The sequence below is a fragment of the Hyla sarda genome, chromosome 4, assembly GCF_029499605.1.
Source record: "Hyla sarda isolate aHylSar1 chromosome 4, aHylSar1.hap1, whole genome shotgun sequence".
Classification (NCBI taxonomy): Eukaryota; Metazoa; Chordata; class Amphibia; order Anura; family Hylidae; genus Hyla; species Hyla sarda.
This window is the reverse complement of record NC_079192.1, coordinates 250139301-250164429: the sequence shown is the minus strand read 5'-3', so window position 1 is coordinate 250164429 and position 25129 is coordinate 250139301. Positions and strand designations below refer to the sequence as shown.

General features: G+C 43.6%; 1 protein-coding gene across 2 annotated transcripts in view; it reads right to left on the bottom strand.

Annotated features, from left to right (window-relative positions):
• Positions 1–18574, bottom strand: part of LOC130369124 (mitochondrial inner membrane protease subunit 2-like) — a 33314-nt gene extending 14740 nt beyond the window's left edge. Inside the window, exons 1-2 of one of the 2 annotated variants that reach the window (XM_056573914.1) lie at positions 18230–18574; positions 12057–12188 (exon numbers count right to left, since the gene is read on the bottom strand). In XM_056573914.1, coding sequence (XP_056429889.1) covers positions 12057–12188; positions 18230–18265 — 168 coding nt within the window. In that variant the 5' untranslated portion in view covers positions 18266–18574. Of the gene's footprint in view, positions 1–5847; positions 8103–12056; positions 12191–18229 lie in introns of those variants that run through there. The other variant, XR_008892670.1, reaches the window with a different exon arrangement.
• Between the last annotated feature and the right edge of the window lie 6555 nt (positions 18575–25129).

Genomic DNA, 25129 nt, shown 5'->3' with positions numbered 1-25129 from the left:
AATACAAATCTGGCACCTTGCCAGTTTTATTAGACAGGTTGCAGGGAAAGAAATAAACAAAAAGCAGGAACAAAACAAAATCCTAGACCGTCAGGTCACTGACTAAACAGATCAGCTTGTCCTGATTAACAACCGCTGAGCTTCCCTCAGCCGGTTAAACATATGTCACCTGCAACCTTCTACTCACAATTCATGTCACTCTTTGAGCCACTCATAGCTCGGGCTGTGTACTCCTCAGCAGGCTCTGTCTCTTCCCTACAGCCCACATGCTGTCTCCTAGGAAGAGCCCAGATTAGACTGAGTCTCCATCTCACATATACACCTCCCTTCCCTCCTGCCTCATTACTTAAGAAGCAGGTGAGAGCTTCTGCAGGGTGAGCCAAGGAAATACACCCTTTCCTTGCCACACTGCCACAGTGGGAAAATTGAAAAGAAAACCACAATTTAGCAAATGTTGGAAGGTTTTGTTCTCACGTTGTACACTTTACGGTAAAAATTACATGTTTTCTTTATTCTGTGGGTCAATACGTTTAAAATGATACCCAATGTTTTATGCTTTTCTAGACTTGTACCGCTTAAAAAAAATCTCTGACTATTTTAACAAAATTAGTATGTTTGAAATTGTCCTATTTTGACCACCTATAACTCTCTCATTTTTCCATATACGGGGTGGTATGAGGGCTACTTTTTTGTGCCGTGATCTGTAATTTTTATCGGTACCACTTTTGCTTAGGTTTCACTTTTTATACATTTTTTGGGGAATAAAATGTGACAAAAAAGCAGCAATGTTGGACTTTATTTTTTTTACGTTCACCGTACGGGATAATGCCGTTCACCATAAGGGATAATTAACAATATATTTTGATAGTTCAGTCTTTTACGCACACGGCAATACCACATGTTTATTCATTTTATTTTATTTTCCTTTTTGGGGGGTAAAATGTGGATAACGGATTATTTACATTATTATTGGGGAGAGGATTTTTCTAATTTTTGTACTTTTTTTTTTATTTCTTACACTTTAATGGGGGACTATTTATAGCAATCATCTGATTGCTAATACTGTTCAATGCTATGCATAGGGCTCGATCTCAGACCAGAACAGAAGACCCCCTGGAGATGGCCGGAGGCAGGTGTGAGGACCTCCGGCTACCATACTGGATGATTGGATCCCCGTGGCAGCGCTGCGGGCAATCCGATCATCCAAAGTACCGCACTGCTGTGATCTGTACTGATAACGGCAACTGAGGGGTTAATGGCAGACATCCGCGCGATCACGGATGTCCGCCATTACTGGCGGGTCCCTGGCTGCTGATAGCAGTACTCGCGGTCATGGCGGAACGTAAATGTACGTCATGGTGCGTTAAGTACCACGGCACCGTGACGTACATTTACGTCAATTGTCGTTAAGGGGTTAAATAAAACCAGGCCCTTTTGATATCGACATACTCAAATCAAACTTCAGAACCGGAGGGGTATGATCAAACAGAGTCCTTGGATAGCAAATAATACTTTTAACAAATGCCCCTACCTTCTGGTTTCCTGAAAAGAGATCTATCCTGGAGGCAGATATAACAGGTAAAATACATTTTCTCCACATATAATTCTCTACAGAAATCCACCCATAATACTTCAATAAATTTAGCTAAAAGAGGCCTACAGTTTTAGTTTAAAGTCCATTGTTTTTAATGGCATTTTGCTGCTCTGTGCACACGGAAATTCAAATTTTGGATGAAAATGAACATGCGGTTGATATTGTGGTGGCTGCATACGGATTCCATCATGTGCATGGATTTTTAGTATTTTTGTAAAGCATTATTAAACAAGCAGCAAAGTATTATTTCATGCCTTTGTCCTAGTAACCTCTCTGTATAACATTAAATAGCTAGGGAAGCATATGATATTGAGAGACTTACTTTAATGCACAGAGATGAAAATGCATGGTTGTATAAAAAATAATTCAAAAATGCCAATGTATTAACAATAATTTAGTAACAGCATCAATAATGCAGAGTTATAAAGCATCTGCGCTGTCAGATTTACCACATCCTTCTCAGATCATAATAGTTAATGAGCATCAACCGAAACAACAAAACATTTATATATTTTCTATAAAGCAACACTTTAGTTTAACAGTTGATGCTATTTTGCTTATTATGCCGAAATAAACATTTGGTGCGTTGTTAATAACATCTTGTTAGTTGACATCTCAAGGGATAGTGTGTACATTTGAGAATGAGAATAAGAAGTGACATTTTGAATCTTTCTCATGCAGCATAAAAATGAATGCAGTTATTCTGATTCTTTTCACCCTTCTGGACTGGCAGTGATACATACACACAAAAAGAAAATTTATAGAAATGCCAAAACGATAACAGCAGCACAAACCATAAAAGATGACAGGTTTTCATTGTACAGTTTATGCCACCAAAAATCATCAGTGGACACCAAAAAAGTTAGTGTCTTCCAGTACTCCAGAAGTCCTAGAACAAAATGTAGTTACATATTTAAAAATGTCCTGTTCTTTATGACAGAACTTTTAATTTGAAACCCAGCGAGAGACCAGATAATGAGAGCACAACACTGCTGGTAGTCTAAGAGGTTTATTAGAAATCAAACTTTCTGGGATCACACAGAGCTAGCTTAAAGTTAAGACTATTGAGTGCCCCATGGTCATATACTGCATATCAATAAAAGGCTACATGCTGGGTGTACTCCTCTCTCGCTCCTCTCCAACCACCATCTTTCAAGTGTACCACATAAATGACTCCAATATATAAAAGAGCGTGTTTGGAGTAATCTGCTGGGTTGGCTTCTTCTAGCTAGCATAAAATTAATCGCTTTCACATGTGAGGATTCTCAGATCTTTCTCAATTAACTTTTTTTTTTTATTCATTCTCGTAGTTTCACTGCTAAAAAAAAAAGACATCTCTCGCAAAGAAAAACATTCAGTTCTGCATAACACCAAACTAGTTGAAAGGTAAAAAAAAAAAAATGATATGGCAAAAAGCAGGACGTTGAGTGTCAATATTAGGGGGCTCTGACACAAATAGGGATAATCAAAAGCAAACAAGTCCTTTAAGGGTGAAACAGGCAGGATCAGGGTTCTCTTTCTGATCCTAGCTGTTGACACTTATGGAATCCATTCCAACAACATACAGTATATTTTTAGAATCATGTAAATAGGTGTATTCCTTAATTTTAAATGTTATCCCCTATGCGCAGAATAGGTAATAACTAGCAGATGGGTTGGGGTCTGACTGCTGACACCACCACCAATCCAAGGAGGACTTGTCCTCCAAATCAATGGAGTCTATTAGTTTTTTTATGGGGCTTCTGAACACTGCTGAGTTTAGCACTCGGTAAGGTTTGGTAGCCCTATAAAGAATGAAAGAAGCACTGGCCACGCTGCTACATTCATTTGGAGAACATTTTCCTCTGTTCTTTGGATCGTTGGAGTCCCAGCAGACAGAACCCCACCAATCAGCTAGTTATCCCCTATTCTGTGGATGAAGGATACATCTTGATAAGAATACCCCATTAACTTGATTGCCTCCTATTAACAATTCCTTTTTTGTTAAAAGGGTCCCATAAAAATGAAACCATCACAGGATACAAAATTAGGATCCCTATGATCATCCATAGTATGTGAAGTAACAAGGCAGCAATTCCCCCGATTCAAAAGAAATTTCCAGATTTTCCATTGAGATCAATGGAGTGTTTGTGAAACGTACAGACTTGCCAGGTACTCTGAATGAGGTTCCAAATAAGAAACTCGCCACTATTACCACAGAATGCCCTGACTACATCTCTAAAAATATGTTTTCTCTAAACCAACTTCATAATGCCTTTATGACTGCACATTTTTGTTGCTTCCTCCTCACAGTAATAGGGCCATAACTTTCACAATTAAAAGTTGACATAGCCAAAGGCGGCCTTGGGTTTTATTGACTCCCATAAAGGGGTACTCCCCTGGAAAACATTTTTTTTTATCAATTGGTGCCAGAAAGTTAAACAGATTTGTAAATTATTTCTATTTAAAAATCTTAATCCTTCTAGTACTTCATACTACATTTACTACAGCGGAAGTTCTTTTCTTTTAGATTTTCTTTTCTGCCTGACCACAGTGCTCTCTGCTGACACCTCTGTCCATTTTAAGAACTGTCTGTAGCAGGATAGGTTTGCTATAGGGATTTGCTCCTACTCTGTACAGTTCCCAAAATGGACAGAGGTGTCAGCAGAGAGCAATGTGATCAGACTGAAAAGAAAATCAAATATAAAAGAACTTCCTGTTGAGCATACAGCAGCTAATAAGAACTGGAAGGGTTAAGATTTTTAAATAGAAGTAATTTACAAATCTGTTTAACTTTCTGGTACCAGTTGATTTAAATGTATATATATTTTTTTTAAACCAATGTTTTCCAGTGGAGTACCCCTTTAATTTTTTTTAATGTAATGTGAACCCAAAACAATTTGTGTGATAAAATAAAATAAAACAGTTTTGCAACTTTTCGGGGGTTTCTTTTAACACCATTCGCTGCGGTAATACTGACATGTAAATTATTTTTATCTTTATGTTTTATTATGTTCACAAAAAGTAAAATAAATTGACCTTGACCATATTGTGACCACTGTAATTCTTTTATTCCTCCATAATTTTTCTTTTATATTTGAGGTTTTGTTTTTGTCATTTAGTGACCTGTGGCATTTATAGGTACAGTTTTGAGATAGAATGACTTTTTGATTGCTTTTTGATTCCATATTTTTTGGGATGCAAGGTGACAAAAAAATTTCAATTTTGACATTTAGTTTTCACATTTATAACAATAATATTATATTTATAATAATAGTTCAGACATTTATGCACATAAAAGTTTTAAAACCATTCAGCAGGCGGGATAATGCAAATTTGAAATCCTTTATTCCATGATGGCACACTATACAACATTTCAACACAGGTATGGATGTTTATCAAGCACATTTATATACAAATGAAGGAATCCACACTGACCAATTAAGTGACATAATAAAGAAACACCAATCCTATAAAATACATGATTAGTGATATCACAAATAATACAACACCTTAAAGGGTAGCTCCCACCATCCAAATTTTTTATTTTTTTGCTAGCCCGTTAACCCCCCCCCCCCCGCTACGCATACCCCGCTCCCTCATTACACTTGCAGTTACTGCAGAGTCTGGCAGCGGGCGTGCAGGGACAGCGGCGGCAACGAGGCGGCGGTGATGTGCGGGAGGAGTGGCCTCCCAGCCAGTGGCCGGGGAGCCAATGCGCTCGCTCCCGCCTGTCTGATTGACAGGCAGGGAGCGAGTGCAGCCTAACTGAAAAAGGACTGATTGCCACTCCAAAATCAGTCCTTTTTCAGTAGCCGGTTTTTAAATGTAAATTAAACCTTTTTAATGGGAAAAAATAAAATAAAAGTATATTAGAGATATGTTGTAGTACATAAGTACTACAACATATCAAAAAATAAAGTTGGTGACAGTGCCCATTTAAAGGGGTATTCCAGGAAAAAAACTTTTTTATATACATCAACTGGCTCCAGAAAGTTAAACAGATTTGTAAATTACTTCTATTAAAAAATCTTAATCCTTTAAGTACTTATGAGCTTCTGAAGTTAAGGTTTTTCTTTTCTGTCTAAATCCTCTCTGATGACACCTGTCTCGGGAAACGCCCAGTTTAGAAGCAAATCCCCATAGCAAACCTCTTCTAAAATGGGCGTTTCCCGAGACAGGTGTAATCAGAGAGGATTTAGACAGAAAAGAACAACCTTAACTTCAGAAGCTCATAAGTACTGAAAGGATTAAGATTTTTTAATAGAAGTAATTTACAAATCTGTTTAACTTTCTGGAGCCAGTTGATATATATATAAAAAAAGTTTTTCCCTGGAATACCCCTTTAACCCCTTAAGGACGCAGCCCATTTTGGCCTTAAGGACGCAGACAATTTAATTTTAAAATTTTAGTTTTTTCCTCCTCCCCTTCAAAAAATCATAACTCTATTATATTTTCATCCACAGACTAGTATGAGGGTTTGTTTTTTGCGTGACCAGTTGTCCGTTGTAATGCCATCACTCACTTTACCATAAAATGTATGGCACAACAAAAAAAATACTATTTGTGTGGTGAAATTAAAAAGAAAACCGCAATTTTGCTAGTTTTGGAAGGTTTCGTTTTCACGCAATACAATTTACGGTAAAAATGACATGTGTTTCTCAATCTTTGGGTCAATACGATTAAAATGATACCCATGATAACATACTTTTCTATTACTGTTGCGCTTAAAAAAAATAAAAATAAAAAAATGTAAAAATAAAAATTGCAAACTTTTTAACCAAATTAGTACGTAGTACGTTTAAAATCCCCCTATTTTGAAGACCCATAACTTTTAAATTTTTCCGTATAAGCGGTGGTATGAGGGCTCATTTTTTGCGCCGTGATCTGTACTTTTTATTGATACCATATTTGCTTATATAAAACTTTTAATCCATTTTTTATAATTTTTTGGGGGAATAAAATGTTATAAAAAAGCATCTATTTTGGACTTTTTTTTATTTTTACGTGCACACGGTTCACAGTACGGTATTATTAACATTTTATTTTAATAGTTCAGATATTTACGCACGCGGTGGTACCAAATATGTATATAAAATATTTTTTTAACACTTTTTGGGGGTGAAATAGGGAAAATGGGACAATTTACGTTTTTATTGGGGGGAGGGGGATTTTCACATTTTTTTTTAACTTTTTTTACTTTTATTTTTACACTTTAATAGTCCCCATAGGGGACTATTTATAGCAATCACTCGATTGCTAATCCTGTTCAGTCCTATGTATAGGACATAGCACTGATCAGGGTTATCGGTCATTTTCTGCTCTGGTCTGCGGGAAGGCAGGTCAGAGCAGAAGATGCCGGGAAGGCAGCGGAGCCAGGTGAGGGGACCTCCATCTGCAGTGCTGGATGATCGGATCGCCGCAGAAGCACTGCAGATGCTGTGATCTGTATTGATCACGGCATCTGGGGGGTTAATGGCGGACATCCACGGGATCGCGGGTGTCCGCCATTATGGGCGGGTCCCTGGCTGCGATCAGCAGCCGGGACCTGCCATGCACGATCCGAGCATCGCTCCGATGCTCGCGGTTATGCTTAGGACGTGTACGTCCTGGTGCATTAAGTACCACCTCACCAGGACGTACATTTACGGCGCTAGTCGTTAAGGGGTTAAATACTCATATTGGGGAGATCAAAACCTGTCCAGAGGAAAAATTGACCAGTTGCCCATAGTAACCAATCAGATTGCTTCTTTCATTTTTAAAAATACCTCTGCAAAATGAAAGAAGCGATCTGACTGGTTGCTACGGGCAACTTTTCTTCTGCACAGGTTTTGATGAATCTCCCCTATCTTCTTTTGAATAAAAGTACACAGTAAACATTTATCCTTTTTTTTTAGTGCATCAAGTGTACTATCAATCCTCATGTAACCCATACTAAAGACATATGTGCAGAAAATACAACACTTACAGAATGAGATGCGGAGCACACTGCACATGCGCCAGCATTCAGTGGTGCTCACTGAGTGTGCACACCGCGTCACATGGGCTACCCCCCCAGCGGTCACATGACCGCTGCCAGAGAGACCACGGCGCTTCAGGCTGATGAACACACGTGCTGGAGCAGTGAATACCCATAGTCAGCAAATTAGTGCTGGACATTAGCGATATAGTTATCTACATATTCTAGGCTGAGGAACAAGAGCCCATAGTTGTTTACATATATGTAACTAAGAAACTGGAGAGAGGAGCACTTGATTCAAGCCCCAGAAACCAGGGCCCAGGGTCAACAGGAATATACCCCATTCCACAACCTACATTAATACATCTAGGGCATCATACCCCACACCCATCATACAGGATGACCACAGGTTGCAAAATAATTGCCCTTCACAGCCCTCAAGAAATAAGAGAAACTGACAAAAGGTGATGCAGTCACTGCTCCAACATCGCTTAGATCTTCAGAGCCAGTGCAGAAGGTCACAGCATCTCTTCAGCCTCCCAAAATCATCCTACTGCCAGTGACCCATATCTGCAAAGAAGAGAAACATATGACGATTGAAGTTTTTGCACTTAACAATACCAATTAGGTTAATGTTCTTTAAAGGTTAGATTTTCTCTTTTGAAATACAGTGAAACCTCTCCAAAAGACCACCCCCTTATTCAGACCACATTTTTTATGACAGTTTTTAAGGTCACCATACATTATAGATTCTTGAGAGATAGAAACTGTCGCACTCACCATTGTTGAGAAACTTCTTCTTTGTTTAAATATACTTACACAACGGTGCAGGACATAGACATACGGCGATCACGACTGACGATCACGATTTTGTGCAAGTATATTTAAAGAAAAAGTTCCTCAGCAATGGTGAGTGCGACAGTTCCTACTTCTCAAGTCTGTATAGTCTGATTCGCTCTACATTTATTGTCTGCACTACAGACTGTGTTCAGACTAAGGGTTCAGAGTGATAGAGGAACTGCTGGAGGCAGTTACCTGGTGTGGAGCGGTGCCAGATTGCTCTGTATATTTGATACATGATTAGAGAGTGACTTTTTTCTTTTGAGAAGATCAGCCTCACAGAAAACCACTCTTCAAAGCAATTTTAGGTGGTCTTCTCAAAAAGGTTTTACTGTTTGGAAAACAGGGAGATCTTAATTTTTAATTTGGGGGATTTATTAGTCTCCTTTTTAAAAGCATGTTTTCTTACATTTTCAGTATCCCTAGGAGACCTAAACATGCAATCACATGACCAGTACACTGCAATACTTGCATTATAAACTGATTGTCTTCAATGACACTATGGGAGGAGCTAACAGGAGAACTATCATGGCACAAGGGCCTTCAGAATAATGCCAGTGGCTACCGTGACAATTGGCACCTTGCGATTGTGATGGAGTCATTGATTAAATAATTGCCAAGATGTTGCAGTTGCTATTAGCCTCTAGGAGGCTGAAACAACAAACAAAGGTCAAATTGATCCTAGCAGCTGCAGAAGACTGGATAGGGTCCAGTCCAAAGGGAGAGATGTAGAATTAAAAAAAAAAAATGCAGACATCGATGCTCTGTGCATACTCAAGTTTCAAGCCAATCACCTTCTCCACCAAGTACCCTCTTTGAAGAGGATCTGTTCTCATTCACAAAAAGAAGGATCAATCTTACTGTTAGTTTTGTTCGACAGAAGCATATGCTCTCTCTGTCCCAGAAAGTTGACACGGCTTGGGTTGAATGTGCCAATCACAGAAAAAAATAATTACGTTCCACTTATGTCCTAACAACAAGGGCGTCACAGGAACACTAAAAATATAACCTTTCATTTTCCATATTGCTAAGATATGAATTACCATCAAGAAAAAAATATAGGTCAAAAACTGGTGTCTTCAATGGAATCACAACCAGCACAATATAACAATAAATCAATCAGATACACAATCAGGGTGAGTTCATTACATATTCAAAAAATAATAAACCACCATATGGTAAAGAAAATAAAATAAGGTAACAAAGGGTAAGGCAGAGGGTGTGAGAAGCAATTACAAGAAGGGGAGGGAGGGGGGAGAGGAGAGGAGGGAGGTGGTGGAGGAGGAAGAGGACCTAATGGATACGTGGCCCCTACCTATATAGCTATAGTATATATGCCCTGAACTCTACCCCTAAGCCTAGGCGGAGAGAATGCCGTGGTGCAGAGCCCCTCTCTGGAACCTACCTCTAACACAGTCCTGACAACACCCTGATAGAAACGTTGGAAATGGGCCTCTCGGTCTCACTAGAAGGTGGCTATCTATCTCCAGGGGACAGGGAAGGATCATGTCCCTGAGGCCTATTGCCACAGTACGTGTTACCAACCCTCTAACTGTCTTCTCGTAGATTATGCTAGATAGAGTGGCACAGATGTATACCCACCATAAGGAGATCAGTTAATGAGATGCAGAAATCACCATGGGGGTGACCAGCAGATGTATGGTTCATATGATGGTCAAATGGTCGCTATAAATATGCTTGTAGTATAGCTCTAGCTGGCTTAGCAATAGCACTTTACATATGTATAATTAGATCATTGCTAATAAATAGCAGAAAGAGAGAAACATACTGACCCATAATGACACATAATGACATAATAAACATAATGACACAGGTGCAATCTCGTGTGACACAGCGGTATAGAACGTCTTAAAGGGGTACTCCGGCCCTAAGACATCTTATCCCCTATCCAAGGGATAGGGGATAAGATGTTTGACCGAGGGGGTCCCGCCACTGGGGACCCCCGCAATCTTGCATTCAGCACCCACCTCACGTCGCGCTGCCAGCTCAGAATTTGCCGTGTGACGACCACGGGGCCGGAGTATCGTGACAGCAGGGGGCGTGACGGCAAAAGTAAAAAATGCAGCTTTTTTTCTTTTGCCTTTTTGAAGTTTGTAAATGACTTCTCTTTAAAAATATGAATCCTTCCAGTACTTATCAGCTGCTGTATACTACAGAGAACGTTGTGAAGTTCTTTCCAGTCTGACCACAGTGCTCTCTGCTGACACCTCTGCCTATGTCTGGAACTGACCAGAACAGGACCAAAACCTCAGAGCAAACCTCTCATACTCTAGACTGTTCCTGTCACGGTCAGAGGTGGTAGCAGAGAGCACTGTGCTCAGATGGGAAAGAACTACACAACTTTCTCTGTTGTATATAGCAGCTGATAAGTATTAGAAGGCTTAGGATTTTTAACTAGATGTAATTTACAAATCTGTTTAACTTTCTGGCGCCAGTTAATTTAAAAAAATATATATGTGTTTTTCACTATAGTAGTGGTCTCCAACCTGCGAACCTCCAGATGTTGCAAAACTACAACTCCCAGCATGCCCGGACAGCCAACGGCATGCTGGAAGTTGTAGTTTTGCAACATTTGGAGGTCCGCAGGTTGAAGACCACTGCACTATAGCATCCCTTATCCTCTATTCACAGGATAGGGGATAAGTGTCTGATCTAAGGGAGTCCAACCACTGGAACACCCTGCAATCTCCTGTCCGGCACCCTTGTTCTCCCCATACACTGAGCGGGCACTACTCCATGCACGGAGCTGTGTTGACCACCAAATGAAGTGGTGGCCAACACGTCCCCTCCTTGCATCTCTACAGGAGAGTTGGAGATACACTAGCGCTGTATCTCCGGCTCTCCAATAGTAAACACAGCTCTGTGCACGGAGCAGTGCCTGCTCAGTGCATGGGAAGAGCTGGGCAGGAGATAGCGGGGGATATGTTTTTAAAGGGGTACTCCGGTGAAAACCTTTTTTCTTTTAAATCAACTGGCTCTGGAAAGTTAAACATATTTGTAAATTACTTCTATTAAAAAATCTTAATCCTTCCTGTACTTATTAGCTGCTGAATACTACAGAGGAAATTCTTTTCTTTTTGGAATGCTCTCTGATGACATCACGAGCACAGTTCTCTCTGCTGACGTTATTATATTAATAACACTTTATTTATTGTTGTCCTTAGTGGGATTTGAACCCAAGGCCCCAGCACTGCAAGGCAGCAGTGCTAACCACTGAGCCACCATGCTGCCCTTAGCATACATCTGCTATGCACGGTTGCTAAAATGGACAGAGATGTCAGCAGAGAGCACTGTGCTCGTGATGTCATCAGTGTTCCAAAAAGAAAGGAATTTCCTCTGTAGCATTCAGCAGCTAATAAGTACTGGAAGGATTAAGATTTTTTAATAGAAGTAATTTACAAATATGTTTAACTTTCTGGCACCAGTTGATTTAAAAGAAAAAAGGTTTTCACCGGAGTACCCCTTTAAGTATCGGAGTACCCTTTATACTGGGCTCTAGGTAGCAAGACACTGCATAGTTGAATAACCATTACAAATATCAATATATATGAATATGAATATCAATTTCAACTAATACTGTTTTGCCACATTGTGCTAAATTCAGGTCGAAATGCAAAATGCAATACAATCACAGAAAAAGTAAACACATGAGAAGAAATTTACCTGCATTGAAACGCCTTCCACCCTTGCTATGTAAGCAACACGATCAAGGAAAGTCACAGTCACTGGCATTGCCACAAAAAACCCACTGACAAATGCGCGAATATATTTTCTTCCAAAGAACTGTGCCATCATCTACACAAAAAGAAGAACAGTTGAGCTATGCTGTACTCTTCATATATGCATAAGAAAAAAATACATCTATAACCATTTAAGGGCACAGGCCATTTTGGCCTTGAGGACACAGCCAATTTTCAATTTTGCTTTTCAGTTTTCTCTTCTTCACCTTTTAAGGAATTCCACTGAAATATTTAGCTTACACATTTTGTTGCAGTAGAGTCCCATTGAGTTAAAGGGGTATTCCAGGCAAAAACTTTTTTTTTTATATATCAACTGGCTCCGGAATGTTAAACAGATTTGTAAATTACTTCTATTAAAAAATCTTAATCCTTCCAATAGTGATTAGCTTCTGAAGTTAAGTTGCTGTTTTCTGTCTAACTGCTTTCTGATGACTCACGTCCCGGGAGCTGTGCAGTTCCTATGGGGATATTCTCCCATCATGCACAGCTCCTGGGACGTGACATCATCATTGAGCAGTTAGACAGAAAACTTCAGAAGCTAATAACTATTGGAAGGATTAAGATTTTTTAATAGAAGTAATTTACAAATCTGTTTAACTTTCCGGAGCCAGTTGATATATAAAAAAAAGTTTTTGCCTGGAATACCCCTTTAACTCAATGGGACTCTACTGCAACAAAATCAGATTCTGCTGCATTGTCCATCCATGTTTTCTGGGCCGACAGTCTGCACATTTTTTCACATAGCCAAGTGAAGGCTTTTTTCTTTTGGGCGACCCATTGAACTTTGTAATGACATTTTACCGTAAAATGTTTGACAAAACCCAAAAATTGTTTGTGTGGTGCACTTTATGATAAAACTGACACAGTATTTTCATTCTGTGGGTCAACACGATTAAAGGAGTAATCTGCCTCTAGACATTTGATCCCCTATCCAAAAAATATGTCTAATTACGGGGGGTCTGGCTGCTGGTAACCCCCCACGATCTCTGGGCCGGCGCTGCTGCGTTCATTAACACAGAAGCCTGGGACTTCCGTGTTTGTGATGTCACACCGCTACCCCTCCACTCATGTCTGTGGTAGGGGGCATGACAGCTAGTACACAGACATCACGCTTCCTCCCATAGACATGAATGGAGGGGGCGTGGTGTGACATCAGGATGCCCAGGCTTCCATGTTTATGAACACCGCAGCACCGGTCCAGAGATCTCGGGGGGTCCCAAGCGGCCGGACCCCCACGATCAGACTTGTTATCCCATATTCTTTGCATAGGGGGATAACATGTCTACGTACGGGCAGAGTACCCTTTTAAAACATACGTTGCATACGTTTTCCTATTGTACTACTTTAACCCGTAGAGGACACAGGACATATCTATATGCCCTGGCTGCCTGGTACTTGGCGCACCAGGATGTACATGTATGTTTTGAATCTCTACCGGACTATGAAGAGCAGGAGCTGCACTCGCTTCACAGACCGTGGGTCCCGGCTGGTATCCAAAGTGGGAACACCACTAATGGCGAACATTTCGGATCATGCTGAAACCTGCCATTAACCCTTGCATCTGATGTAATGCCAATGAGTCACATTGGAGGCTGGAGGAGGAAGGAACGAGAACGCAAAATAAATACATAAATAAAATAAAATTGCTTGTTATGCGATAACATAGCATTGTTCAGTTTAAAGGGGTACTCCGGTGGAAAACCTTTTTATTTTTTAAATCAACTAGTACCAGAAAGTTAAACAGATTTGTAAATTACTTCAATTAAAAAAAATCTTAATCCTTCCAGTACTTATCAGCTGCTGTATGCTCCACAGGAAGGTCTTTTCTTTTTTAAGTTATTTTCTGTCTGACCACAAAGCTCTCTGCTGACACCTCTGTCTATATCAGGAACTGTCCAGAGCAGCTATGGGGATTTGCTCCTACTCTGGACAGTTCCTGACATGGACAGAGGTGTCAGCAGAGAGCACTGTGGTCAGACAGAAAATAAATTCAAAAAGAAAAGAGCTTCCTATGGAGCATACAGCAGCTGATAAGTACGGGAAGGATTAAGATTTTTAAATAAAAGGAATATACATATTCTGTTTAACTTTCTGGCACCAGGTGATTAAAAAAATAATAATAATAATCCAGCGGAGTACCCCTTTAATCAGTTATCTGCTAGTTGAGTCTGTTGCAAGACTGCACAGGCAACACGAGGAGGACTTCAGCTGCCAGGACAAATGATCACCCCTTTGCTGTCACAAGGCTGCATTCACACCACGTTTGTGCAATACAGTTCCCGTATACGTTTTCTATGTGAAAACCGTATGGAACCATATTGAAAACCGTATGCATTGACTCTCCATTGAAAACCGTATGCCAAAAGATGCATCAGGTTTTGTCCGTTTTGCATCCTGTACGGTTTTGTCAGTTTTTTCCCGTACCCAAAGCCATAGTCTACCATGGTTTTTGGTCCGGGTGAAAAACGGTATTAAACCATATACTTTTTTTTTTTTAACATGGGAGTCAATGGGAACCGTACAGAACTGGATGTGCTTACCGTTCCATCCGGTTTTCACCATACGGTTTTTGACTTTACACAGGTTTTTTTTCTTGGAATTTCAATCAAACAAGTGAAATTCATAATGGAGTGAAAAGTTAAAAACGTATACGTTTTTTTCTTAAAAACGGATGCAACTGGACATCATTTTTTAAAACCGTATACGGTTTTTAACTTTATACACACGTTTTGATACAGTTTAGGCTGGGTTCACACTACGGTTTGTAATTACAGTTCCCGTATACGGCTGGGAGGAGGGGTGGGCGGGGCTTAATCGCGGCGCCCGCACTCAGCCGTATTCGGGAACCGTAGTTAAAGTATGTCTATGAGCCGACCGGAGTAAACCGCAGCCTCCGGTCGGCTGCTTTTTCGGCCGTATGCGGTTTCCCGACCGCAAGCAAAAACGTGGTCGACCTTGTTTTTGCTTGCGGTCGGGAAACCGCATACGGCCGAAAAAGCAGCCGACCGGAGGCTGCGGTTCACTCCGGTCGGCTCATAGACATACTTTAACTACGGTTCCCGAATACGGCTGAGTGCGGGCGCTGCGATTAAGCCCCGCCCACCCCTCCTCCCAGCCATATACGGGAACCGTAATTATAAACCGTAGTGTGAACCAAGCCTTAGTCAGGTTTTGAGGAATCAGTTTTTCATCAAAAACCCGATACGGGAACTGTACTGCAAAAATGTGGTGTGAATGCACCCTAAGACACGCAGCTCCTGTCAGAAACCTCTTTAATGCTGCAATTTCCACATTTAGGAGGTTAATGATGGACATCACCATAATCAGTGATGTTGGTCGTTCACTGTTAGTGGCGGCTTCTTATAGCTTCTGTACAATGCTATGGTGAAGGATTCCAAGATCATGTTCACATTGGGAAATGTCCACAGGAGAGTCCCAACAGAGGTGTGGCGGCAGAACATGCTAGTGCTAGGACTGCTCGGAAATGCTCTGTCTCATAGACGGCAATGCATTTCCATGCATTCTCTGCAGAAACAATAGACATGTGGACACAGGAATTTAAATTTCCACGCCAGATGTTTCCGGCGCGGAAATTCTGTTATGTAAACAGCGCAGCAGAATCCCATTGAAATCGATGGGACATTGCAGCTGTGGAGTCACCATGCAGAATTCTGCACAGAAATTCCCTTGTGTGAACATAGCCTTAGGATCTCTGTCGTTAGTCACATGATGTCTTGTATCTCTATTATTAAACCAGGTAAATGACTAGAAAGGTGAAGGATTCTTAGACTCTGAAAAAATAATAATAATCCTGGATTAATACTTTAAAAGCTTAATAACACATTTCAATTATGGACCACAATTATATTAAAGGGGTTATCCAAGAATATAAAAACAGAGCTAATTTTTTTCAAAAACCACTCACCGTCTGTCTCCAGGTTAGGTGTGGTTCTACAACTCAGTTCCATTGAAGCGAATGGAGCCAAGTTGTAATACCACACCCAACCTGGAGACAGATAGGGAGCTGTTTTTGAAAGAAATTAGCTCTGTTTTTCTATTCCTGGATAACCCCTTTAAGCGTTTTGTTTTTTCTTTGTAAAAATGTTGTCAGTACATATATACTTAATCCTTGCAATTTAAAGTCTGATGACTAAAGAGCTTTTCTGGGCAAATTCTGCTAAGAATGAACATATTTCTTTCAAAAGGAATTTCAGAACCCAGCTAGAAATGTTGCTAATGTTGTAGAAATTCAATGCAACAAATTCTTTGAAACAAAATGTACTTAGCTTGCATGGGCCCTTCTTTCAGCCGTCTATTATTCACGCTCAAATGAAGCATCATTTCAGAAGAATCAAGGTTATAAAAGTAGCGGGAAGCAGGACTCTGAGGGGAAGATTTATCAAAACCTGTGTAAGGCTGGGTTCACACCACGTTTTCTCCCATACGGGAGCACATACGGCAGGGGGGAGCTAAAACCTCGCGCTCCCGTATGCGCTCCCGTATGTAATTCATTTCAATGAGCCGGCCGGAGTGAAACGTTCGGTCGGCTCATTTTTGCGCCGTATGCGCTTTTACATCTTGTACGGTTTTGTCAGTTTTTTTGTAGCCTACCACGGTTTTCGGTCCGGGTGAAAAACTGTATTTAACCGTATATTTTTTTTTTTTTTTTTTTTTTTTATGGGAACCGTACAGAACCATAAGCGATGTCCCGATACCATTTTTTTAAGACCGAGTACGAGTACCGATACTTTAATTCTAGACCGATGACCACATGGTGAGCAGCGGCAGAAACCGGGTCACCTGACCTATCTACATATAGATTCAAGTTAGTGCAGGTGACTTCTGTAAGATTGCCTTTAATAGTAGGTAGTATCCCCTTGCAGACATTAGCAGCAGGGCGCCCCCTTTAGACGGCAGCAGCAGGGCGCCCCCTTTAGACGGCAGCAGCAGGGCGCCCCCTTTAGACGGCAGCAGCAGGGCGCCCCCTTTAGACGGCAGCAGCAGGGCGCCCCCTTTAGACGGCAGCAGCAGGGCGCCCCCTTTAGACGGCAGCAGCAGGGCCCCCGATACCATGTAAATGGCTAGTATCGGCCCCGATACCGATACTAGCATCGGTATCGGGACATCCCTAGTTCTCACCATACGGTTTTTCACTTTGCACAGTTTTTTTTCTTGGAATTTCAATCAAACAAGTGAAACTTTATTCATAATGGAGTGAAAAGTTAAAAACGTATACTTTTTTTCTTAAAAAACGGATGCAACCGGACATCATTTTATAAACCGTATATGTTTTTTAACTGTATACGGGTTAAAATTTGTACACCCGTTTTGATACAGTATAGTCCGGTTTTGAGGAATAAGTTTTTCATCAAAAACCTGATACGGGAACTGTATTGCAAAAACGTGGTGTGAATGCACCCTAAAGGAAAAGTTGCCCATAGCAACCAAACAGATTGGTTGCTATGGGCAACTTTTCCTCTGGACAAGTTTTGACAAATCTCCCCTTGAGTCTTCCGGACGGTCCCTGGCAGCTGGCTATAGGGGTAGATCTACCACTCAAGGCCTCTATAGACCGCCCCCCAGAGGACTTCTGGCCAGTGTTAGAACTAGGAGTAATTTCCCAATTAATCATACACCATTGTAATAAGCAATCCTATCACTGTTAAATGCTGCCCGTCTATCCGATGACAGATTCCCTTTAGGGTAGGATCATGCGTAGAGTGTACAATATGTATTTGACGCAGCAGGAAAACTGCCTAGCAGCGGGAAATATGCAGAGTATTTTGCTATCCGCAAACACACACGGCTTCATGACTACAGCCATGTGTGTGCAGTGAGGTGTGGAGGCGGGCTGCACATCACATGGGTATGCTCAAAACCTCACTGCACACACATGGCTGCGGTGTAGAAGCCCAGTGTGTCTACCTTTAGCAAAATAGGCTGCATATTTCCCACTGCCCAAGTGAAATATGCAGCGTATACACTACGTGTTGTCATATCACCTTTGGCCACCATGTAGGGGCGTAATTTCGCCTGCATATAATGTAGTCTCAGCCCTTGCCACACCAGGAGGAAAGTACTGTATATGACACTCACTGGAAGCTGTGGAGAGAGGGTAGGCGATACCTTCATATCTACTGGCGCAACCCCTCAAAGTCCTGGCTGTGAGGTCCTTATCCTGACAATATACAGGAATCTATTCAGAAAAGAGGATACTCATCAATTCTGGTGTTTATAGTGTGGATAAAAGCTGTAAGCTGTGCAGTTGCTATTGGCAACAGCACCACTGTCTGTCCATGAGGGGCACAATAATATGAGGCATAGGTTGACCCTATGAGCCACAACACAACTCTCTCTCCCTGTATAAGATGCAGGTGCAGAGCCCTGTAACATGTATAGAACAGTCTCTGTCACAGCAGTGCGCATGTCCCCAGCAGCAGCCATGTGCCATTACCTGCCTGTATTCCTGTGTCCCAGGGTCATGTGTCACACCATGTGCACATGGTATAATATTCTAATTTTCACTGGAACCCTTCATATGATCTGTTTTTAAAGAAGATCTGCAGCGCTGGTGCCTAAAAAAAGTTTACCTCATCGCACTGCAGTGTAAAAGACCTTTCCAACAATATGTCTTTAGTCCAACCTGTCCAGTCGTTCTCCTGTTATTGCCTCACGAAGGAGTGAGCAGCTATGCCATCCAGACTACATTTCCCATGATTCCCCTCGCTTAGTTCCTGTTCCCTGCTACACTCCCCCCAGGAAATTATAATAAAGTGCCGCCCATGGAAATGTCCCTTCACTGCTTACATAGCTAGAATCTGCAGTGTCAATGTCGGAGCGTGGAAAAATAGTAACAGCAGCTCACAATGGTAAAAAGACAAAACTGCCCATATATCAATGTTGTCCAACAGGGGTGCCTCCAGCTGTTGCAACACTACAACTCCCAGCATGCCGACAGCCGTATGCTGTCCTAGCATGCTGGGAGTTGCAGTGGTGACTCCAGCTGTTCCAAGACTACTATTTCCAGCATGCCCTGACAGCTTTTTGCTGTTCTTGCATGCTGGGAGTTGAAGTGGTGCCTCCAGCTGTTGCTAAACTACAACTCCCAGCATGCCAGAAAAACAAAAGGCTGTCTCGGCATGCTGGGAGTTGTAGTTTAGGAACAGCTGGAGGCACCCTGGATGGGAAACAATATCAGTGTTTCCCAACCAGGATGCCTCCAGCTCTTTCTAAACTACAACTCCCAGCATGCCCAGACATCCTCTGATATTGTTTCCCAACATGGGTGCCCCCAGGTACTGCTCAACTACAAATCCCAGCATGAAGGAAAAACAATGCTGTCTGGGCATGCTGGGAGTTGTAGTTTAGCAACAGCTGAAGGCACCCTGTTTGGGAAACAATATCAGTGTTTCACAACCAGGGATGCCTCCACTGTACTAAACTACAACTCCCAGCATGCCCAAACAGCCTCTGATATTGTTTCCCAACAAGGGTCCCACTAGCTGTTGCTTAAAGGGGTAGTCCAGTGGTGAAAAACGTATCCCCTATCCTAAGGATAGGGGATAAGTTTGAGATCGCGGGGGGTCCGACCGCTGGGGTCCCCTGTGATCTCTCTGTACGGGGCCCCGGCTCTCTGCCCAGATAGCGGGTGTCGACCCCCGCACGAAGCGGCGACCGACACGCCCCCTCAATACATCTCAATGGCAGAGCCGGGGATTGCCGAAGGCAGCGCTTCGGCTCTGCCATAGAGTTGTATTGAGGGGGCGTGTCGGCCGCCGCTTCGTGCGGAGGTCGACACGCCCCCTTCCCGCGGGCTGTCGGGGCTCCGTACAGGAGATCGCAGGGGGCCCCAGCGGTCGGACCCCCGCGATCTGCAACTTATCCCCTATCCTTAACATAGGGGATAAGTTGTTCACCACTGAGTCACCACTGGACTACTCCTTTAACTACAACTCCCAGCAAGATGGAAAAACAAAAGGCTTGTCTGGGCATGCTGAGAGTTGTAGTTTAGCAACAGCTGATGCACCCTGGTTGGGAAACAGCGGTATATATTTGTGTGTGTAAACATATATAGGAATAAAATATATATATATATATATATATATATATTTAGCTAACTTGTACATATTTATCTAACCCGCTGTCTTCCCTTGTACCCTCTCTGCACCCCCACACCCCTCTCAGTTTCTTTCCACAACCCACTGTCTTCCCTTGTACCCTCTCCGCACCCCCACACCCCTCTCAGTTTCTCTCCACAACCCACTGTCTTCCCTTGTACCCTCTCTGCACCCCCACACACCTCTCAGTTTCTCTCCACAACCCACTGTCTTCCCTTGTACACCCTCTCCGCACCCCCACACCCCTCTCAGTTTCTCTCCACAACCCACTGTCTTCCCTTGTACCCTCTCTGCACCCCCACACACCTCTTAGTTTCTCTCCACAACCCACTGTCTTCCCTTGTACACCCTCTCCGCACCCCCACACACCTCAGTTTCTCTCCACAACCCACTGTCTTCCCTTGTACACCCTCTCCGCACCCCCACACCCCTCTCAGTTTCTCTCCACAACCCACTGTCTTCCCTTGTACCCTCTCTGCACCCCCACACACCTCAGTTTCTCTCCACAACCCACTGTCTTCCCTTGTACACCCTCTCCGCACCCCCACACCCCTCTCAGTTTCTCTCCACAACCCACTGTCTTCCCTTGTACCCTCTCTGCACCCCCACACACCTCTCAGTTTCTCTCCACAACCCACTGTCTTCCCTTGTACCCTCTCTGCACCCCCACACACCTCAGTTTCTCTCCACAACCCACTGTCTTCCCTTGTACACCCTCTCCGCACCCCCACACCCCTCTCAGTTTCTCTCCACAACCCACTGTCTTCCCTTGTACCCTCTCTGCACCCCCACACACCTCTCAGTTTCTCTCCACAACCCCCTCTTTTCTCTTGTACACCCTCTCCGCACCCCCACACCCCTCTCAGTTTCTCTCCACAACCCGCTCTTTTCTCTTGTACACCCTCTCCGCACCCCCACACCCCTCTCAGTTTCTCTCCACAACCCCCTCTTTTCTCTTGTACACCCTCTCCGCACCCCCACACCCCTCTCAGTTTCTCTCCACAACCCGCTCTTTTCTCTTGTACACCCTCTCCGCACCCCCACACCCCTCTCAGTTTCTCTCCACAACCCCCTCTTTTCTCTTGTACACCCTCTCCGCACCCCCACACCCCTCTCAGTTTCTCTCCACAACCCGCTCTTTTCTCTTGTACACCCTCTCCGCACCCCCACACCCCTCTCAGTTTCTCTCCACAACCCACTGTCTTCCCTTGTACCCTCTCCGCACCCCCACACCCCTCTCAGTTTCTCTCCACAACCCACTGTCTTCCCTTGTACCCTCTCTGCACCCCCACACACCTCTCAGTTTCTCTCCACAACCCACTGTCTTCCCTTGTACACCCTCTCCGCACCCCCACACCCCTCTCAGTTTCTCTCCACAACCCACTGTCTTCCCTTGTACCCTCTCTGCACCCCCACACACCTCTCAGTTTCTCTCCACAACCCACTGTCTTCCCTTGTACCCTCTCTGCACCCCCACACACCTCAGTTTCTCTCCACAACCCACTGTCTTCCCTTGTACACCCTCTCCGCACCCCCACACCCCTCTCAGTTTCTCTCCACAACCCACTGTCTTCCCTTGTACACCCTCTCCGCACCCCCACACCCCTCTCAGTTTCTCTCCACAACCCACTGTCTTCCCTTGTACCTTCTCCGCACCCCCACACCCCTCTCAGTTTCTCTCCACAACCCACTGTCTTCCCTTGTACCCTCTCTGCACCCCCACACACCTCTCAGTTTCTCTCCACAACCCACTGTCTTCCCTTGTACCCTCTCTGCACCCCCACACACCTCAGTTTCTCTCCACAACCCACTGTCTTCCCTTGTACACCCTCTCCGCACCCCCACACCCCTCTCAGTTTCTCTCCACAACCCACTGTCTTCCCTTGTACCCTCTCTGCACCCCCACACACCTCAGTTTCTCTCCACAACCCACTGTCTTCCCTTGTACACCCTCTCCGCACCCCCACACCCCTCTCAGTTTCTCTCCACAACCCACTGTCTTCCCTTGTACCCTCTCTGCACCCCCACACACCTCAGTTTCTCTCCACAACCCACTGTCTTCCCTTGTACACCCTCTCCGCACCCCCACACCCCTCTCAGTTTCTCTCCACAACCCACTGTCTTCCCTTGTACCCTCTCTGCACCCCCACACACCTCTCAGTTTCTCTCCACAACCCCCTCTTTTCTCTTGTACACCCTCTCCGCACCCCCACACCCCTCTCAGTTTCTCTCCACAACCCGCTCTTTTCTCTTGTACACCCTCTGCATCTCCACACGTCTGTATTCAACTTTTTTACATAAAATAATCTCCCTCTGCCAGGGGCAGACTGACCGGCTGAGGGCCCGGCCGGGGAAAGGGCCCACCGTCCGGCGCCTGTCATCTACAATCACAAGTTTTTATTTTTAAACAGAAATTCTGTGTCTTGACAAGTTCTGTGTCCCGATCAGCTGATGAAAGTGCTGAGTCAGCAGAGCTGCCAGCACAGATACTGTGACTGCACTGTGATTGGTTGATGGGAGGGTGTGTCTGGGTGAGGAGACCGAGGGGTATGTATGTATGAATAATAAATCTGTGTATGTATCTTGTAAATGTATGTGTTATTGATGTATGTATGGATATTAGATGTGTGTATGACAGATGTGGTGATACACCTGTGCCAGTGTAAGAGATTTTTATGCGCCCCAGAAAATTTTGCGTCAGCTCCTCACCTCAGCCCTCTGAACCATTCCTTGGCTCCGCCTCCATGCAACATTGTCTGGGGCGCATTGCCTCTGCCTGCCAGTGTAGTAAAGAAAACTGTTCCCTGTAGAGAAATGTGTCCAGTCAGCTTATGATAAATGCAGAGTCAGCAAAGCCACTGTGATTGGCTGAGACGCACACACCCACCCCATACTATTGGTTGTTGGAGGGGGTGTGCAGCCTCGCTCAGCTCAGTATTTGGCTCCAGCTTACTGGACACATTTCACTACACCCTGATCTCCACACTCTCACAGCAAGATAAAGCAAACTGTATCCTCTCTATGAGAGCAGAGAGATCAGGACAGAAGCGGAGAACAGGGATGTTGAAAACTGTGTCCCTGCTGCTGCGGCTCATTCTTGCCGCTGCTGTAAAACTGTGAAGCCGATCCCCAGAGCTTTCATTAGCCTAGGGGGATGTAGAAATGTGTGTCCCCGCTGCTGGGTCTCTCCATCCCGATCCCCGCGGCGAGGATGTAGGAAGGTGCGTCCCTAGTGAAGAGGCAGGGGAGACCGCTATCCATCACCGCTCTCCCCTGCCTCTGATTACCACTTCTTCAAATCAGTGTACCCATGCCTCACTGCTTCCTCGTGACGGTGTCGCCCGTGCAAAGGCAGGGGAGAGTGCGATCACCGCTCTCCCCTGCCTCGAGAGGATGTAGAAAATCTGTGGGGAAGCAGTGAGGCACGGGTACACTGATTTGAAGAAGCAGTAATTAAAGGCAGGGAATAGCGATGGATAGCGGTCTCCCTTGTCTCTGCATCCCAAGACACACATTTCTACATCCCCACCGCAGGGATCGGGGATGGAGAGAGCCAGCAGCAGGGACACACATTTCTACATCCCCCAGGCCGATGAGAGCCTAGGCCAGTGGTCTTCAACCTGCGGACCTCCAGATGTTGCAAAAATACAACTCCCAGCATGCTGGGAGTTGTAGTTTTGCAACATCTGGAGGTCCGCAGGTTGAAGTCCACTAGCAGAGGGGATCGGGTTCACAGTTTAACAGCAGCGGTGAGAGCGAGCCACAGCAGCGGGGACACAGTTTTCAACATCACTGTTCTCTGCTTCCGTCCCCCGATCTCTTCATTCTCATAGCGAGGATACAGTTTGCTATATTCCGCTGTGAGAGCGCAGAGATTGGGGTGTAGTGAAATATGACCAGGGAGCTGGCACCAAATACTGATTTAATTTAAAAATCACATGGACCCCTTTGTCATTTGTTAAATTGTTGGCTACATTTTCATGTCCCTGCCCGATCACATAAATCATACCCCAATGATTCCCATCCCTACTGCATCATTTTTTTTTTTTTAAATGGTAACCTACGAAATGTAATCAAAAAGCTAACGCCATCCCTTTTTTTTAGATTGCTAAAGTAAATAAAATGTAAATAAAAACAGCCCGCAAAAACACCATGACATTTTCACGCCCATAGACTTATTTAAATGCTAGATGTCTACAGAATCCGAAGAGGAGAATAGAGAACTTCCAGTCGCAGTACCATCTAGACTACAAAGAACCGACGAGAAGTGGTTAAAAAGCCTCCAATTCTGTAAGTTCACAATATTCTCATCATACAAATGTTTGTTCTTGCCCATTATATGTAACAACCATACTTACTATAAAATCTTTGGGACAGGACAGATCTGCCAAGCCTATCAATGGGTTGAATATTGCCTCAATAAACATAAACATGTTGGGCTTCATTCACTGAGGCTATGTTCATACCTCTGGATTTTCACACTGATTTTCATCTTCTCATCTCAAATCATGAAAGCAAAGTAATTTGGAGCATATACTATTCTGAATTTCTGACGGTCAACCGAGACTGTTTTAAATATAGGCTAAACTGTATGGATTTTATATGGAGCACAGCCGTGTTATTGATCCTGTTAATTATGTTGGACCGTGAATCAATATTATACCAAATTAATTACCGTATTTTTCGTCCTATAGGACGCACCGACGTATAAGACGCACCCAATTTATAGGTGCAAAATCTAAAAAAAAATTAAGATTTTGAACCCAATAGTGGTCTTCAACAGGCGGACCTCCAGATGTTGCAAAACTACAACTCCCAGCATGCCCAGACAGCCAACGGCTGTCCGGGCATGCTGAGAGTTGTAGTTTTGCAACATCTG